Source organism: Crotalus tigris, unplaced genomic scaffold (assembly GCF_016545835.1).
Source record: "Crotalus tigris isolate CLP2741 ecotype Arizona unplaced genomic scaffold, ASM1654583v1 scf7180000018590.67127310178:1205815, whole genome shotgun sequence".
NCBI lineage: Eukaryota > Metazoa > Chordata > Lepidosauria > Squamata > Viperidae > Crotalus > Crotalus tigris.
The window spans coordinates 290,001-309,131 of record NW_024097092.1 but is presented as its reverse complement, the minus strand read 5'-3'; the positions used below and the strand labels follow the sequence as shown (position 1 = coordinate 309,131).

General features: G+C 46.6%; 1 protein-coding gene across 2 annotated transcripts in view; it reads right to left on the bottom strand.

Annotated features, from left to right (window-relative positions):
• Positions 1 to 19,131, bottom strand: part of CAPZB (capping actin protein of muscle Z-line subunit beta) — a 49,109-nt gene that overhangs the window by 16,049 nt on the left and 13,929 nt on the right. For both annotated transcript variants that reach the window (XM_039355040.1, XM_039355041.1), the window contains exons 2-4: positions 9,460 to 9,549; positions 2,818 to 2,939; positions 429 to 542 (exon numbers count right to left, since the gene is read on the bottom strand). In XM_039355040.1, the coding sequence (XP_039210974.1) occupies positions 429 to 542; positions 2,818 to 2,939; positions 9,460 to 9,549 (326 nt within the window). The remainder of the gene's footprint in view (positions 1 to 428; positions 543 to 2,817; positions 2,940 to 9,459; positions 9,550 to 19,131) is intronic.

Sequence of the window (19,131 nt, the reverse complement as noted above, 5' to 3'; positions counted from 1 at the left end):
AAGAAAGACCCCCCCTCCAAGGTGAGGATTAAATCTGATGGCCTTCCATCGCAGCTGCTGGAGAAGGCGGCTTATTCTTCGGAGGCATTCCAAACCTGTGGCAGCAGGTTCTTCCCTGTAACTTAAGACCAGGCCTTAGATTTTGGCTCGGTTCATCTGCAAGGCCATAAGTGGGGAGGGGAAGGGAGGGGAGGACTGGGATGCCCCCCCCCCAGGAAAGGCTGAGCTCCCTCTGCAGAAAGATCTGCACCGACTTCCAACACAGCACGGGGGAAAAATAAACAGGCATGTAAGGAAGGGGGGGGGCTCTTTGTGGGAAAAAGCCCCTACCTTCAGGGAATGGACAGGGGCTCACTCCTTACCTTGTCCCCCCCTTTGCCAGCCACTCCCCCCCCCACGGTTCCCCACCAGAGAAGGGTTCAACGTACAAGTCTCTGTACTGGTCAAAGGCGTTGTTGGCTTCCACTTCGAGCTTGCGCAGGCGAGCCGAAGGCATGGCGCCATCTTCCAACGGCGGGTCGTACTTGTTACTCCAGGGTGACCTGTGGAAGGAGGGGAGGGGGAGAGAAAAAAAACACTATGATTTTCATCTCACATCAAAAGAGTCCCCCCCCCCTCCTTCCCGATGTTGCAGTGGCACGGAGAACAGACACAGTGCAGACTACCTGGGCAGGGGGTCTCCAGTCTGGCCTACGTGTGCAAGAGGAGGGGGGGCATGGGCTGGTGTGTGTGTGTGTTGTAATTGGATGGGAAGAAAACCATTTGAACTGCATTAAAGCCAGCCAGCCAAGAGGAGAGGAGAAGGGAGAGAAAAGGGCGCTCCCACGCCCCATTCAGTCCCTCCTCCCACGCGTCTCCCCTTAAATTCAGTCCCATTTCTGATGTAGGGAAGGAACAAAGGGCAAATGGGGGGAAAAATCCCCCACCAAATCCTCGTCAGCATGAGGACACCCTCCACATTTCACATCCTCCACATTTCACGTGGACAGCCCCATTGTTACTCGGTGGCTCTTTTAAATGAGAGAGACTGTGTTAGCCCTGGAATTATTATTATTTTTTTAACCAAGCTGCCAGTTACTGCTTTCAATTAGCTGCGTGTGCTTGGGCTTTTAATGGTTTTGGATGTTATGGGATGCACCTTGAGGCTCATGGCGTTAAAATTCGTATTTTCAAATGATTCTAAGGAGCAGGATTTGTGCCAAATGTTTTTTTTTTACTGAAGTACTTTTTAAGGGCCAGAGTTCGTTTTTTTATTGTGAGTTAAGAACGGCCGCTTGTATCTGGGCACGGGGAAGTGCGGACAAGTAGGGCTTGTGTCCCCCGTTATCACATCTCCTTCAATGAAGTAGAGATGTGCAGGTAGGAAACACACAAAACACCCAGCGTGGAATTCCAGAGCTACACAGCTCTTTCCTGACCTGCCGAAAACACAGGCAGAGTTGTAAAAAGGATAAGAAGAACACGGGGGAGGCAGTAACTTTATCCATCAGAAATCCATCGTGTTACCCCAAAAAGTGCCTTTATAGAAAGCAAGTGCTCAAGACACGTTTCGGGGAGAGGGTGTTCTGAGGAAAGGCAGATGGGGGCACCCCGTGGGAGGAGAGGACCTGGAGCTGGTCCCCCGCCTGCCTCTCTTCAGTTTCTGTTGCAGAAAAGCAGCCTCTTGGAAGCAACACACACACACACACACACACACACACACACACACACACACACACACACAATGCAGACGTGTTCCAGGAGGGTGATTAAAGGCGAGGAGGTTATAGGAGGGGGCTGCTGACATTTCCCAGATGTGTCTCCCACAAACAGGCCTTGCGGAGGTGAGCGGGGCCTGTCTGGCCCATGGGTGAGGAGGAGAGTTTACCAACGGATTGGATGTGACCTTGCAACCATTTTTTCACACTGACAACCGTTGCAGCGGTCCCCGTGGTCATGTGAGCGAAATTCGGACGCTTGGCCACCGACTTGTGTTTATGACGGTTGCAGAGTCCCGGGGGGGGGGTCACATGACTCTGTTTTGCAACTCTCTGATAATCCACTTAACCGTGTTTCTAGCTTAGCAATGGCAGTGATTCCCTTAACAACGGGAGGAAGGTCGTAAAACGGGGCAAAACCCGCTCAACGGCTCCCTTGCTTAGCAACATAAATTTTGGGCTGGATGGTCAAGGAATACCTGTACTACTGGGAATAGGTATTTAAGGGCCTCCCATCTCCAGAAAACTCCTACAGGCTTCTACATCTGTGAACCCTTCGGTTAGCAACACATGTGTGTTGCGTGTGTGTGTGTGTGTGTCATTCAGCTTGCTGCAAATGAACTGTATCCTGTGGGTCTGCCTGCCTTCAGGCAGAAGTCCTCCTGGTGTGGCACGGCCTTCGAGAGCTCGATGCCATCAGCTAACGGGTAGCCCCTCAAGGTACGGCCACAACTGAACCCCAATTTTATGCTGCCAAGCGAAACGCTCGCTCAGCAAGTTTTGCCCCTTTTCACGACTTTTCTGGCCAGAGCTGCGAAGCGAAGTGCTGCAGTTGTTAAGTTAGCAATAGGCTAAGTGCACCTGGCGTCCTCCTTGACGTGGAAGGACACAAAAGGGGGATCACGTGAGCCCAGGAGACCGCAATACCGTCATAAACAGGAGTCAGCTGCCAAGCGTCTGAACTTTGGTCACGATGCTGCCACGGTCATCAGTGTGAAAAACGGCCATTAACGCCGATCGCTAAATGCACTGTTGTAAGCCGAGGACTATCTGTACTTGCCCCAAACTCAGAGGAGCAGGCTAGCCGTGTCCTGTGGAGAGAAAGGAACCGTGAGCCTACCTGTAGGAATCGCCATCCCGGTTGTAATCGCAGAGGAGATAGTCCTTGCCCACCACCTTGTCGCGAGCGATCTTCAGAGGCTGGTCCACGGAGGACAGGAGGTCTTCACAAAGGCTGGGAACCTAAGGAAGGAGTGGGAAGGGGACAGAGAATGGATGACCAGTGTCAGGACTCTGGCCTTCCTCATACGTGGCTCTCAGGCTGAGCTGATCTACACCACCTTTGGCCCATCCAGCAAAAGCAGCGCAGAAGATCTGCAGAGCCCCCACCCCATTCAGACCTTCCTCAGAAATCCCACCCCCCTCCTAGTATGTTTTTTTTTAAGTTTTATTAGTTTTTGTGGGGTTAAAGGTAGAATGGGGTTAGGGTTGGGATTGGGGTCTAGATTAGGGTTGGGGTCAGGATCAGGATTGGTAACATTTTCAATATTTAGCAAACAGCATATTGTCTGAGTACATATTTAAACAATAATAGTTATAGTAATAAGTGATAATAATAAATACGGTTAATTTTCTTAGGCAATATTAGTTAATCACTCCATGTCATTCCTTCTTGCTAGTTAATATGCATTCAAAATTACATATCACATTCCTTTCTCTCTAAACCGTTTTTCTAGCCATTGATAAAAATTATCCCATGTTCTAAAGTAAACTGAACTTTCTCTCTTTAATCTCTAAAGTCGATCTATCTATTTCTGCGCACTCTGGAATTTTTTTAATTAGTACTTCTTCAGTTGATAGGTTTTCATTTTCCCAATACTGGGCAAATATGATTCTTGCTGCTGTTAATACATGTAGTATTAGATATCCGCAATCTTTCTCGTAGTTGGCTCCTATTATTCCTAGCTGAAACAATTCTGGTTTAAAGTCTATTTGTTTTTTAGTCATCTTCTCCCACCATGAATGTATTTGAAGACAAGCAGTCTCACCACTACGGTGTCAGCCTCCCAAAAACCTGTTGGGGGAAGAACGGTCTGGTTTGGTAACCCCCACCCCACCCCACCACCCCTGGGAGCATCTCGCTGTAGACAGGGCTGGCCTTTTGATGAGGTTAGTGCTACCCTTCTGGAGGGCTCTTATCTAAACCGTGTTTCAGGTTTGGCTTTGATCTCGGATGACGGAAGGCAGATAAAACGTGTTTCCTTTTAAGAGAGAGTTGCAAAGGGCAATTTTTCCATAAAAGACAGCCAAGATGTGCCATTTTCTCTCTCTCTCTCCCTCTGCTTTTAGTTCACTAACACGTTCATAAAACTTTCCCATCAAGGAGAACAGACTATTCAACCTTTTCGCTGGTATTGCCTTTCATTCTGATATCTGACAGTTTAGCTCAGGATTAGATGTTCTTTCTGTTATCTCTCGTATAAAATGCTACCTTTAAATAATAATAATAATAATAACCCAGTCCAAAAAATACCAGGCATCCTCCATCAGCATAAGAGGTCCCCAAATAAGGAAATCTAAGGGACTGGTTTGGACAAAACTCAGCAGCACTTTTTCGTGCGGCTGCTAATAAAAACAGGATCGCCAACATGATCGCCAACGTCCGATAACGGATAGGGCATAAGAAGACGAAATAAGGAAATAGAACTTTTTTTTGCAAAACCAGGAAGAGACAAACACAAAGAAAGGTCTTTCCACAGCAGTCCAATGGCCCAATTCAGTGGCCTTCTCAACATCTCAAGCGAAGAATACGGTTTAAATCTCAACAGGCCGATGTAGTTATTGGAACACCCTGCATTTCTCTTCTGCACAACCACACCCTGTTGTATCCATGGAGATTGTCCATCATCCAGATCATGGTTGTCCCAAAGGTGCTTTTCCAACAGGCCACTGGACCTTCTTGGGCTTTTGGAGAACTGGAGAAGCTTCTTGGGATGGGAAGTGAAACGTTTTCAAGAAAGAAAAAAAAACAACCACCAAGAACATCCAGTTGCCTTTGGGACGTGTACAGACAAGGGGCAAACGCAACTCCGTCCCAATAAAGGGGGCCACTCCTGTGGTCTTGCACAGCTCAACTGTAGGCATGTTTGCAGATGTGTCTTACAGCGTCTGCTCCTTGCCAAACTTGCTGTAAAGCTATTCCTGGAAGGGGAGGGGGCAAGAACCTTTAAAAAATGGTAAATATTTATAATGGAAACCTAAGAACTGCTAAGAGAATAAGCTGACCGTGAATGGCAGCTTAATTTTTTCCACTAGCTCATGCTCAGGGTGCAGTTTAATGAGCTCTCTGGGCAATCTGCCAACCATTGCTAGTTAAAGGGGGGGGGGGGAGGATTACCTGTTCTTTTTTTTTTTTAACAAAGAGGTGATATTGCTGAAAATACATACGCACAGCTGAAAGAGTGAAAGGCAAGTCATTTATAGGTAAGCCTTGAGCTACTAACTCTAAAATTTAGCCTATTATTCAGCTAATCCCTCTTTCACATACACTCACACATACTTGCAAAGAGGTGCATTAATTAAACCAGGGGTCTTCAAACTTGGCCCTTTTATGACTGGTGGACTTCAACTCCCAGAATTCCTCAGCCAGGCACGCGTGCAGGTTGGCTGAAGAATGGGAGTTGAAATCCACAAGTCATAAAAGGGCCAAGTTTGAAGACCCCTGAACTAAACACTAATTTCAGATGAAAAAAAAAATCCTAAATCTAATACTTGGGCCTTTCTTTAAGAATAATAATAATAATAAAAAAACGATGATGGGTAAAGGTTCCCTCTGTCTACAACTTCACAGAGAAGTCAACAGTTTGAGTAGACAAGGCTGGTATGTTTGAACAACTAAGAGATGTGGTCAAAAGCCACATTCCCACATGAGCATGACCTAAAACCAAGGAAAGCTTCATGGTGTCTCCATGTTATCCCCTTAAAGTAGGGATCTTCAAACTTGGGCCAATTTAAGACTGGTGGACTTCCACTCCCAGAATTCCTCAGCAAGGCACGCTGGCTGAGGAATTCTGGGAGTGGAAGTCCACAAGTTTTAAATTGGCCAAGTTTGAAGAGCCCTGCCTTAAAGCCAAGGAGATCTCTTTAAAAGATTGTCTTCCTTACCGCCAGCTTTTTTTTTTTGGGAAACAGGTGAAAAAGCTGCTTGAGGACGAACTACTTATTACACTTACGCTTTGCTGGTCTGAGGCATTCCTATTAATATTGTGCTGACTGAAGTGGCAATCAAAGGGCCAAGACCAGGGGTTTTCTTTCTGGAGTTGAAGTCCACAAGTCATAAAAGGGCCAAGTTTGAAGACCGCTGCTTGTGGACTTCAACTCCCAGAATTCCTCAGCCAGTGTGCCTGGCTGAGGAATTCTGGGAGTTGAAGTCCACAAGCCATAAAAGGGCCAAGTTTGAAGACCCCTGGTATAGACTCTCCTGCTTGAGCAGGGGGTTGGGCTAGATGACCTCCAAGATGTCCCTTCCAACTCTTTATGTTCTAGCTCGGGGGTCTTCAAACTTGGCCCTTTTATGACTGGTGGACTTCAACTCCCAGAATTCCTCAGCCAGCGTGGCCAAGAGGGTCCACATTGCAAAGATATCTTGTGGGTGGTTATCCTGCCTCATGGATGGATCCCATGAACCCTACAGGTCGGGAAGGCCCACCCTGCCCTCAGACCACCCCAAAACCAGCTTCCCATAAAGTCCCGGCTTCCTGGGGATGAATGAGGCCACTATTTGGGACGGCTCTGCAAAAGAATGGCTATGCGCTGAAGGGAGATCAGGCGTAGACAAAAAGGAAGACAAATTGGCGGAAAAGAAGAGAAGAAAAAAAACCGGAGCCTGACATGCCTAACAAGAGTCTCTTTGTCCCCCCGGCCACGCTAGGCTAGCTGAAGTTAATGAACCAGGTATAAGGACAGTTTTAATTAAAAACTGGACCCTCTTTCCAGCCAGCAAGACAAGCGGCCACCTGTGTACAGTCAGAAACCCAACACCTTTCTGGAGCAGCTGGCCAAGCCTTCGCTTCCTGCTCTAAAGGCCAATCGGATGAGTTCATATTCATGGAACTGGCAGGATCAAGAGGGGACGTGTGTGTGTGTGTGTGTGTGTGTGTGTGTGTGTGTGTGTGTGTGTGAAAGCAGGTCTGGGGGCGACAGCCAGCCATGGGAACGTGTCCCTTTTCAGGCCTCTGGGGGGGGGGAGATTTGAGGGGTGCTTCCAGGGTCCGGCTTTGGGCAATGCAGTCCCCGCGCCCCAACATGGATCCTGGGGAGAAAACGTCAGAACACTGAAGCCCAGGGAATGGAATTTGGGTCGACGACCGAAGGTGTGTGGGGGGGTCTCCTGTAGCTCAGTTGTGTCGCACCTTAAAAGTGAACAAACCACCTGTTAAAGTCTGAGAGCCTTTAAGAAGACTGAAAGGGAACTTTCTGAAACCCCCCTTTAGGAAGAAAAGACCCCAAGATGAGAAAGGCAGAATTACGCCTGGCAGGATGAAAATTCAGATGCTCTCGTGGGATCCGTGGGAAAGGGTTTCTCCATGCTCCGTGGACTTAAGGGGCAGAGTAGATCTATCTGATCTTCTGTGACGGTCTCCCAGCGTCCCTTCCGAAGGCTCAGCCCTCACTTGGACTGAACAGAACCATCAGCAAATTGAGGGGTGATCTGGGAAACGGGGCCCCGTAACTGCAATAACAGTTCGGTGTTTAACCCAGGCGTCACCTTTTTGCCACAAATGCAAAGGGCGAACGGGCTGCATTCTTTCCTGCTCGCTGCTTGCAACCGACTGTAAAAACATGTGCTTCGTTTGGCCAGCTGTGAGGGAGGGATTTAGAGGCTGATCCAAAAAGATCTAGTGGAACGGTCTCAGGAAAGCTGTCCAAGCTCCATTATTATTATTATTTTTAAAAGGTGGCTTCTGTTCCAATGCTTAACTCAGCCTGTCTGGGCGCATTTGTACTAAGAGGTCCTAAGATTAATGGCTTGATGGAAGTCTGAGGCTCTTCCTTTTACGTGAAAAACTGGCTTGAGTTGAGGGAGATGAAGTTAGTTTTGGCCAAAGCCAAAATTCCTCCTTTCAGCCAAGGACCCCCAAATTTGAAGACCCCCGCGGTCGCTGCAGGATGGGAGACCCAGCAACTGCCCCCGTTCAGAAAGTCACTCAGAAAAGGAGACCAGATTCAGCAAGGCCTTCGTTTTGAAATCTGCCAGCTGGCCGCCATCTCTTCCTGTTGAGGTGCTGAAGCATGGAACACCTGCAACCAGGGTTAGGGTGAGTTTTTAGAGAACCATGCATCTGGGAGGCTCTCCAAGACTGTTCCTTGGGACCAAGTGGTGGAGCAGTGACTCAGGCAAGATCCGCAGCCAAGGGTTCCTCAGCTGCAGGCGACAAAAACGGGTGGCCTGCACACAGACGACAGTCCTGAACGCTTCCGAGCCTGGTCCTCAGCTTCCTGTCTTTTTCCTTCTTATTTACGCAAACCACAGGCAAATTGCAACGCTGTCTTGTTAACACACACACACATATATAACAATAAATTCTGCGTGCGTGTGAATCTGAACGGCCAGGACAAAATGGCCTGGAGTTTTAGCCCTCTCTCTAAAGGTCCCGCAGTGCACAGCGCACACACTTTCTAAATTCCTCCACTGCCCCATGACACCGTGCTGCCTGCTCAGCAATCCTTAGTGCTCCTCTCCCAGTTGGGGAGACCGGCAGGCAGGCAGGGCTTGGGAGAGACCCCTGACTGACAGGAGCGCTAATGAACTCTAATTACAAACTCAGCAGCCCGTGAAAGCCACAGAGGAAGGGCTGGGCTAATGAGCGAGGATGGCCATCCACCTGGAGTTTGGGGAAGGGGTTCTGACCCAGAAAGGACCCCACCTGCCCTTGCATTTCACGTTCAAGTTAGGCCTTCTCCTCGGTCAGCACAAATCACATCTGGCAAGGCCATCCACAGCTGCCCCCAAGGACTCCGGAGACCAAGGACCCCAGCAGGCATAAAGCTTGACCTTTAGGGTCCCGGCTAAAGGACTTTGTGGGAGGGAGGGAGGGGGGGGCTTTTCTTTTGCTGGAGAACCTCAGCAGCCTTCCTGAAATTGGGAAGAGCAGAGAGGTCACAGCCGGCCCTGGTTGTGGCGTCACTCAGACGGGTTAAAACGGACGTTGGGAAAACCAGCCGGGCTAAAGGAACACAGAGCAATGAATTCTCCACCTCTTGCTCTTTGCCCTTAGTTAAGCAGAAAATAATCACAAAGGTGGGCTTGGCCTGCTGTTGCAGGTGAGGCTTGGGACCGCCACCTCAAAGCTGGCTCACTCAAATGGGAGTCCCCACGGGATTTTGAATTCTCCTGGAGGACAGAGCCCCCAGGGGTATGAAATCTAAACAAACAGAGCCAAGACACACACACACACACACACACACACACACAAAACCAACCTCGCTCTCCAACCCAAGCAGGGCCAGACAAGCCACTCTCAATTAGAACGAGTTTTAAAAAGGTGGGGAGGGTCTGGGGCAAGGGTCTTCAAACTTGGCAACTTTAAGACTTGTGGACTTCAACTCCCAGAATTCCTCAGCCAGGCATGCTTTGAGTTGAAGTCCACAAGTCTTCAAAGTTGCCAAGTTTGAAGACCCCTGCTCCGGGGGCATCTGCTGAATCTACTGGATCTCCAGCAACTTCTACAAAACATGGAAAGGGCCCCATATGCCTACTCACCAAATCAATCAGGTCACTGAGGTTTTTCTCGATCTGCTGGGGAGGAAGACGCCTCATCAAATCCAAGGCACAGTCGAGCTGCTGTTCACTCTGGAGGGGGGGGGGGATGAAGAAAAGGCAAAAAGGAAAGAAAGTGATGTACAACAAATTTAGGAAACATAAAAATTGAACTTAAGGACCGATCTCATAATCAGCCGTCAGACAGATGCTGGGGTGGAGACGGGGGCCTTGAGTGCGAGAAGCCAGGATTCTGGCAATATGGCGTGCCCCCTTTGGGCACACACGGTGGCCAAGCTCTCTGCCAAGTGGCGATTCAACCAGTACATATGGGTAGGAACTTAGCAGGATAGGCTATAGGCTTACTTTTTCAGAGGTTTTACCAGTGTATCAGGAGCAAAATGGAAAAGGCCAGCCTAGAGCAGAATTCAATATTTAATGTAATAATAATAATGAAGATGATTATGATGATAATAATAATAATAATAACAAAAAAAGTCTGGATAGTGGACGTGGCAGTGCCTGGAGACAGCAGAATAGATGAGAAAGAACTGAAGAAGATAACAAAATACAAAGTCCTACAAATAGAAATAGAAAGACACTGGCAAAAGCAAGCAAGGGTAGTACCAATAGTCATAGGCTCCTTGGGCGCAATCCCAAAACAACTGGAGCACCACTTGAACACCATTGGCATTGACAAATTCGCTATTAGTCAATTGCAAAAGGCGGCCTTACTAGGAACTGCTTCCATCCTGCGACGATACCTATAATACAATCAAACATCCACATCTGCCTATCCCAAGTCCTGGGTAAGGACTCGATAGGTAGACAAAATGCCAAACCAGTCTGAACATCTGGCTGACTGTGCGATGATCCATAATAATAATAAAGTTGGAAGGGACCTTGGAGGTCATCGAGTCCAACCCCCTGCTCAGGCAGGAAACCCTACACTATTTCGGACAAATAGCTGTCCAGTCTCTTCTTAAAAACTTCCGGTGTTGGAGCATTCACCCCTTCTGGAGTGTGTGGCTAAAGGAGTGGTGTAAAGGGGAAGGCTTTGGTTATATTAGTCATGATGTCTGTAGCTGGTCCAATGAAAAAATGTACAAAAGAAACGGTTTGCATCCATCCAAGAAAGGGACTGAGTTACTCGGCAATAAATTCACAGATTTTCTGGAGGAATATTTAAACTAAACAACGGGGACAGTGAGTTAATTGATACAGAACATCCCTGTCCCAGGCAATCTAAAAATTATAGGGCTATTGGTGCATGTAACATAGATGTGTGTGTGGACAAGAATATCAACCTTGCTGTCAAGCAAAATCAAGCTTTTAGTAGCGAGTGCCCCACAAAGTGCACTAACCAAACAGGTGGTAAGAAAATAGGGGAACTCAGGCACCACACTTTACTTTACATAGAAAGTAAACACAGGGTCAGTCATAAAGGACTCAAATGTCTATACACCAATGAACAGTAAACAGGGTGAACTAGAAATTCAGGTTAATGAGGGCAGATATGATATTGTGACCATTACGGAAACATGATGAGATGAAACCCACAAATGGAACACACAGCTAGAGGGATTTAAATTATTTAAAAGAAACAGACCAAACAAAAGAGGAGGCGGAGTTGCTCTATATGTAAGAAATAACTACATCTCTACAGAAATAGAGCACAACAATGATGAAAAGTGTCTTGAATGCATTTCGGTCAATATAAAAGGAAGAAAAAATGACACTGCCATAGGTGTATACTATGGGCTACCCACCAAACAGGAAATAGATGAACTTTTTGCTAGTCGGCTAACTAAGGTACTGTATGTACGAAGCAAATCACAATAGTAATGGGGGACTTTAATTACCCTGACATCAACTGGGGGGCAAACTCTGCACCAAGTGGAAGATCAAACAGATTCCTGACAAATCTAGCAGACAACTTTGTCTCCCAAAAAGTAGAGAAGGGAATTAGGGGATTAGCCATTTTGGATCTAATCCTCACTAACAGATGAAATGATAGAAGGTGTTGAAGCCACAGGAACCTTGGGGGGAAGTGATCATGCAATATTGGAATTCAACATTATGGAAGCACAAGCAATAGAACATAGTCAAACTAGAGAGCTAATTTCAATAAACTTAGAGAGGGCTTGGGAAGGATTCCATTAATGAGAATCCTCAAGGGGAAAACTACTCAAGAAGCTTGGGAAATTTTGAAAAGTGAGATAATAAAAGCCCGGTCTAGCACAATACCAACAAAGAGGAAAAATAACAGCTCTCAAAAGAAACCAGCATGGCTGCATAAAGAACTCTCTGACAAATTGAAAGATAAAAAGGACAAGTATAGAAAGTGGAAAGAGGGACACATAACTAAGGCAGAATATCAGCATATAGCCCGAGCCTGCAAAGATGAAGTGAGGAAAACTAGGGCTCAAAATGAACTAAAGCTTGCAACCAAAGTCAAAAATAACAAAAAAAGCTTCTTTCAACATGTAAAAAACAAGAAAAAAGTAAAGGAAATGATTGGTCCATTAGTGGGGGAAAGTGACAAGAAGGTGACAAGCAACAGGGAGAAAGCAGAACTATTTAACTTGTTTTTTGCATCTGTCTTTACACAAAGGGAAAAAACAGACCAACCTATCAAAAATAGTGCCATAAAAAACAGAATAGAAAAACAAGTTAGGATAGGCAAGAAAATGGTTAGTGAGCACCTGTCCAGCCTAGATGAGTTCAAATCACTAGGACCAGATGGATCACACCACAGGGTTCTCAAGGAACTGGCAGATGTGATCTCAGAACCACTGAACTATATTTTTCAAAGATCCTGGAGCACTGGGGAACTACCGGAGGACTGGAAAAGAGCTGATGTAGTTCCCATCTTCAAAAAAGGGGAAAAAATAGATCCAGGAAACTACAGACCTATCAGCGTGACCTCAATACCTGGGAAGATTCTGGAAAAGATAATCAAACAACGAATCAGCGAACACCTAGAGGCAAACAAAGTCATTACTAAAAGCCAACATGGGTTTGTCAAAAATAGATCATGCCACACAAATCTTATTGCATTCTTTGACCAAGTGACAAAATTAATGGACCAGAGGAATACAGTGGATATAATTTACTTGGACTTCGACCAGATCTAAACTTGGAATACTGCATCCAGTTTTGATCACTACAACGTAAAAAAGATGTTGAGACTCTGGAAAGAGTGCAGAGAAGAGCAACACAGATGATCAGGGGACTGGAAGCTAAAACATACAAGGAACGGTTGCTGGAATTGGGTATGTCTAGTTTAACGAAGAGAAGGACATGATAGCAGTCTTCCAATATCTCAGGGGCTGCCCCAAAGAAGAGGGAGTCAAGCTATTCTCCAAAGAAACCTGAAGGCAGGACAAGAAGCAAGGGATGGAAACTCATCCAGGAAAGAAGCAACCTAGAACGAAGGAGAAACTTCCTGACAGTCAGAACAATTAACCAGTGGAACAACCTGCCTCCAGAAGCGGTGAATGCTCCAACACTGGAAGTTTTTAAGAAGAGACTGGACAGCCCTTTGTGTGAAATGGTATAGGGTTTCCTGCCTGAGCAGGGGGTTGGACTAGATGACCTCCAAGGAGCCTTCCAACTTTATGATGATGATGATGGATTGGGGACAGCTTTTCCCAGAAGACCCCCCCCTCCACAATCTTGCAGTTCAGTACCAAGCAGTCTTCCCCGTCCCCTCCCAGCAACAAACCTTCCTGTTGCCTCAACAAGAGTGAGGAGAGTGAGTGGTGGGCCCTGCTTGGGTGGGGGGCTTCCTCAGTACTTTCGCTCTTCCTCCACAGCCTGACTCCAAGCCAAAGCCAGAGTGTGCAGATAAAATAATATTACATATACAACTGGCAAAGAGGGAGGAGAGCCTGTGGCTTGGTGGTTAAATCACTGCCTAGTATGTAAAAACTGCCCAGGTTCGAATCCCATAAAAGGGTGTGGCTAACTGACGAGAGCAGAATGAGCTCGAAATGGCCATCTTAGTCTTCCAATTTAATTCTTTAATTCTTTGTCAGAAAAAGAAATTTGGAGATAGATAGATAGATAGATAGATAGATAGATAGATAGATAGATAGATGCGCTAATTGAATAGTTATATGCTAACTGAAGAGAGCAGAATGAGCTTGAAATAGCCATCTTAGTCTCCCAATTTAATTCTTTAACTCTTTGTCAGAAAAAGAAATTTGGATTTGTAAATGTTTCGCAGTTGCAACTTGAGCCTGCTTAACGCCCCTAGTTGGGGGGCTGCAAGGCAAAAGAGATTGTAAAAAGTATAACTGCAGTATAGCAGTTAAAAGTGTCAAGATGTAATCAATCAGAGCGGTCTGTCTGAAAAACTTCCTATCTATCTATCTATCTATCTATCTATCTATCTATCTATCTATCTATCTATCTGTGTGTGTCTGTCCGTCCATCTGTCCATCCATCTACACACACACACACACACATTTGCACCAATTTTATATATATGTGTGTGTGTGTGTATGTATACACACACACACACACACACACACACACATTTCCCACCAAGGCCAAAGTGCCTATCAAGAAAGAAGACAATCCATATTTGACTTTGCAACACCCAGACGGGGCTGGAATCTCCCCCCCCCCACCCTCTTTGGTGCCCAGAAGAGCGCAGCTGATCCAAAAAAAAAAAAAGAGAGAGAGAGAGAGAGAGAGAAAGAGGAAGAGGAAGTGCTGCCCGCAGTACTGTTACTGTAAGGCACCACAGACTCTCAGGGCACCGTCCCTCATTAGCAAATGGTTTCCATATTTCCTGTTTCACAGCAGCTAGAAATGGCAGCCGTCCACCGCGTCTGGAGCCAACGCTTCGGCAGACATTCTTCAGAGGTTACCGAGCCTCTGCAGGGCGGCACTAGAACTCCCCAAACAGACCACGGGATACCTTCATGGCAGGGAGGGGGATCCCAGAGCTCACACCCCTCCCCTAAGCACGGGCTTGTATTTCGACAGCCCCAAAGCCTGTGGGAGCTTCCAAGGCTGGCACGGGTTCAGGCGTTCGTAGCTTAGTGAGAATAGAGGCAGGAGGGATCTTGGAGGTCTTCTAGTCCAACCCCCTGCTCAGGCAGGAGACCCTAGAACAGGGGTTCTCAACCTTGGCAACTTTAAGACTTGTGGACTTCAACTCCCAGAATTCCTCAACCAGCAAAGCTGGCTGAGGAATTCTGGGAGTTGAAGTCCACAAGTCTTAAAGTTGCCAAGGTTGAGAACCCCTGCCCTAGAACGATTTCAAGACAGGGGGCTGTCCAGCCTCTTCTTACAATCCTCCAGGGACGGCGTACCCACAACTTCTGGAGGCAAGTTGTTCCGCTGGCTAATTGTTCTCACGGTGAGGACAGGCTGCTTCTCTCCTGGAGGAGTTTCCATCCGTTCTTCCTGGTCTTGCCTTCTGGTGCTTTGGGAAAAAAAGGCTTCGGTGGATGGCTGAAGATACCCTGGCACAGATGCGACTATTTCTAATCCGGCATTTGGCGGGATGTGAGCCGCCCCCAAAACAGACCGTCTGCAACACCACCACCTCTTCGCTTCGGACAACGAAGAACAAGCTCTGAGCCGGGAAAGGAAGTGGCACCGTGACGTGGAAAGCTCGCCCACAAAACGGGAAGGTTAACAAAGCTGCATTTTGGTAGACTTGTTTGCCCGGGCAACGAACCAGGAGCCCCGTTAAAGAACACTCTGGCCCTGGAGAGCAACGGGGAGAGGTTATTCTGAAATTTCCCCTCCTGCATCCTATTAAGGCCAGCAAACCCAGTTCAAAGCCATGGCTTGAGGCATAAGTGCCAATCATAGCTTGCCTATTAAGAAACAGCCCCCTCCCTTCCCCCCCCAACACCAATCTTCTGTGAAGATATTTGTTGCTCAGGGCTGAAATGAGGGATCCCTGGTGCTCTCTGAGCTTGCTGGTTTCCTTGCAGATGTTTCATGACCCAACTAAGTAACATCTTCAGTGTTAGAAGGGAATTGGGATTTGTGGAGAGAAGGAGGGGGACTGTGGGGGTCCTTGGTGCACTCTGAGCTTGGCGGTTTCCTTGCAAACGTTTTATGACCCAAAGTAGGTTAACGTTGTCAGCGCTCAGGTAACATCAACCAAGATCACAGAGCATCAAGGACCTTTCTATGAGGGTGATTTGAACTGGGGGCACTTGGGACCCCTTCAATTCCCCTCTCCTCTCCTCCCCTCGCCCTTCTCTCTCTCTCTCTCTCATATATACAAACACACACACACACACACACACACACACACATATTCCTTTGTCTCTCGGTCCCCAAGAAAAGTACTGTTTTAAGCTGGCCCCCCCCAGAGATGCAGGGAACAAAGATGATCAGGGGACTGGAGGCTAAAGCATATAAGGAACGGTTGCTGGAATTGGGTATGTCTAGTTTAAGGAAGAGAAGGACGAGGGGGGACAGGATAGCAGTCTTCCAATATCTCAGGGGCTGCCCCAAAGAAGAGGGAGTCAAGCTATTCTCCTAAGTGCTGAAGGCAGGACAAGAAGCAACGGGTGGAAACTAACCAAGGAGAGAAGCAACCTAGAACTAAGGAGAAACTTCCTGACAGTTAGAACAATTAACCAGTGGAACAACCTGCCTCCAGAAGCGGTGGATGCTCCAACACTGGAAGTTTTTAAGAAGAGACTGCACAGCCATTTGTCAGAAATGATATAGGGTTTTCTGTCTGAGTAGGGGTTGGACTAGAAGACCTCTAAGATCCCTTCATTCTATTCTATTCTATTCTATTCTATTCTATTCTATTCTATTCTATTCTTATTCCATTCCATATTCTATTCTATTCTATATTCCATTCCATTCCATTCTATTCCTATTCCATATTCTATTCTATTCTATTATTATTTTTCTTTTTCCATTCCATATTCCATTCCATTCTACTCTATTCCTATTCCTATTCCATATTCTATTCTATTCTATTCTATTCTATTCTATTCTATTCTATTCTATTCTATTCTATTCTTATTCCATTCCATATTCTATTCTATTCTATTCCATATTCCATTCCATTCTATTCTATTCCTATTCCATTCCCATTCCATATTCTATTCTTATTCTTTTTCTTATTCCATTCCATATTCTATTCTATTCTATTCTATTCTATTCTATTCTATTCTTTTTCTTATTCCATTCCATATTCTATCCTATCCTATCCTATATGCAGCTCTGGCAGCAAAGCCCAGGAAGGGGGGCGGGGGGGCTTTTCAGTCCAGAGAGGACCGTTGCGTCCTGCTTTGTTTTGCTACAAGCTGGATCTACAGTTGTGATGTCAGGTGTTGACACGGGGATCGTGGGAACAGCCACCCCAGCCGGGCCAGCTGGAAAAGTTCAGAGGGTTGGAAGAAGGGAAAGGATCGTCTCATCAGCTGCTTCCTTCGGCATTTTGCTACAGCTCAGGAACCGAGCTTAAACTGGAAATATTACCCATCCCTTTCAAAGATTTACGTTCTGTCACCCTGGGCTGGATTCCAGGAAACGTCAAGAAAAATTTTCTACACGGTCCATAAAAAGAAGATCTTTTAAGAACCAGGCAAAAGCAGGAAAGGGTGTTCTTGCACCAAATGGCCTCATTCTGGCTAATGTTCTTTCTTCCCTGCCCAACAGCAAAAACTAGTCCAAGATCCTTTTTTTTAAAAAAAAAAAAATGTCAAAAATTAGCATTTCCGGTTCCTCGGCGCCAAATACCTGGCAGTACAGAAATGGAAGGACAATCCTTAAGACAAGGGAGTAACAGACTGTCAAGAGACAAAAGGCAAGAACTGAGCAACGTTAAAGCTATTTTGTTTTGCTCGTGGTTGTGCTTTGTTTTGTTTTTAAATATACTTCAGCATTTTTTCCCAGTTAGAAGTGGGAGACTGCAGGATCTTTAGGATCCCGTTTTTGTCCCTCCCCCGAGGGAGGGGGGAATGAAATGACCATAAATAAGAAAAAAAGGGGAACTAATACGTGTCTATTTGATAACGTTTGAATTGTAAATGCAATTTAAAATTACTAACATTCGTGACTAATACCTTAGACCAGTGGTCCCCAATCCCAGGGCCGCAGAAAGTGAATGCATGAATGCACAAAGGTGTATTTGCGTAAGCTGTGTGTGTGTGTGTGTGTGTGTGTGTGTGTGTAACCACCCTCTCTCCCCCCCACACCCCAAAAACCAGTCCGCGGAGCCAAGAAAGGTTGGGGACTGATTTCATTGCAGCAGGAGTCTTCAAACTTGGTCTTTTTATGACTCGTGGACTTCAACTCCCAGAATTCCTGAGCCAGCCATGCTGAGGGGAAGGGAGAGGTTTCCGAGATGAGCCATGCTGGCTGAGGAATTCTGGGAGTTGAGGTCCAAGAGTCATGAAGGAGCCATAGTTCCCCCATGCTGGCTCAGGAATTCTGGGAATTGAAGTCCACCAGTCATGAGGGGGCCAAGTTTGAAGACCCCTGCTTGTGGACTTCAACTCCCAGAATTCCTCAGCCAGGGTGCTTGGCTGAGGAACTCTGGGAGTTGAAGTCCACAAGTCATAAAAGGGCCAAGTCTGAAGACCCCTGCACTAGACAACGTATCGTATTAAATACGGTGGTCACGTCAGACAAGAGAAAAGGTTTTTTAAAAAATTAAGCTTCCCACTCATAAGCTGTTTTTTTTTAAAAAAAATCTCTGAGCCTGAATCGCTTACCAATTCTTAACTTTTTTTTTAAGTGTACAGGTAGTCCTTGACTTATGACCACAACTGAGCTCAAAATTTCTGTGGCTAAGTGAGACATTTGTGAAGCGAGACATTTTGTCCCATTTTACGACCTTCCTTGCCACCGTTGTTAAATGAATTGCTGTAGTCATTAACTTAGGGCAGGGGTAGGCGACCTGGGCTCTTTTATGACTGGTGGACTTCAACTCCCAGAATCCCTCAGCCAGCATGCTGAGGGGACAGAGAGAGGTTTCCAAGCTGAGCCAGGCTGGCTCAGGAATTCTGGGAGTTGAAGTCCACGAGTCATAAAAGAGCCACGGTTGACTACCCCTGAGTTAGGGGGACAACCTGGCTTCCCCGTTGACTTTGCTTGTCAGAAGCTCGCAAAAGGTCACCCCAGGGTGCTGCCACCGTCATAAATATGAGTCGGTTGCGAAGCATCTGATTTCTGATCACGTGATCCTGGGGGATGCTGCACAATGGTCATGAGCGTGAAAAAAGGGTCACTTTTCCCAGTGCCGCTGTAACTTTGAACCGTCACTAAATGAACAGTTGTAAGTCGAGGACGGTCTGTAGAGATCTCTGGAATGTGGATTGGGGCAGTTGGACTGTGCAAAATTGCATTAAAAAAAGAGAGAGGTAAGGGAAATAGCAAACTTGTTTAAAATAAAGTCACTAAGGCAGTGGTTCTCAACCTTTTTAATGCCGCGACCCCAACCGGTCGTAAGTCGAGGACTACTCAACTGGCGCAGCACTGTTTGCAGACTGGGGCTTTTGGCGGGCTCAGCAGGGCAGAGACAGCCTGGACAATTCCTATTGGCTTTGGAAAGCCAATAGAATTAGACTCTATTCAAGAGAGTCTATTCTATTGGCTTTCAAAAGCCAGTAGAATAAAAGGGAGTAGCACAGCTAAGGAAAAGGGGGGAAAAAATGGCGGACTGCGTTGTTTGGC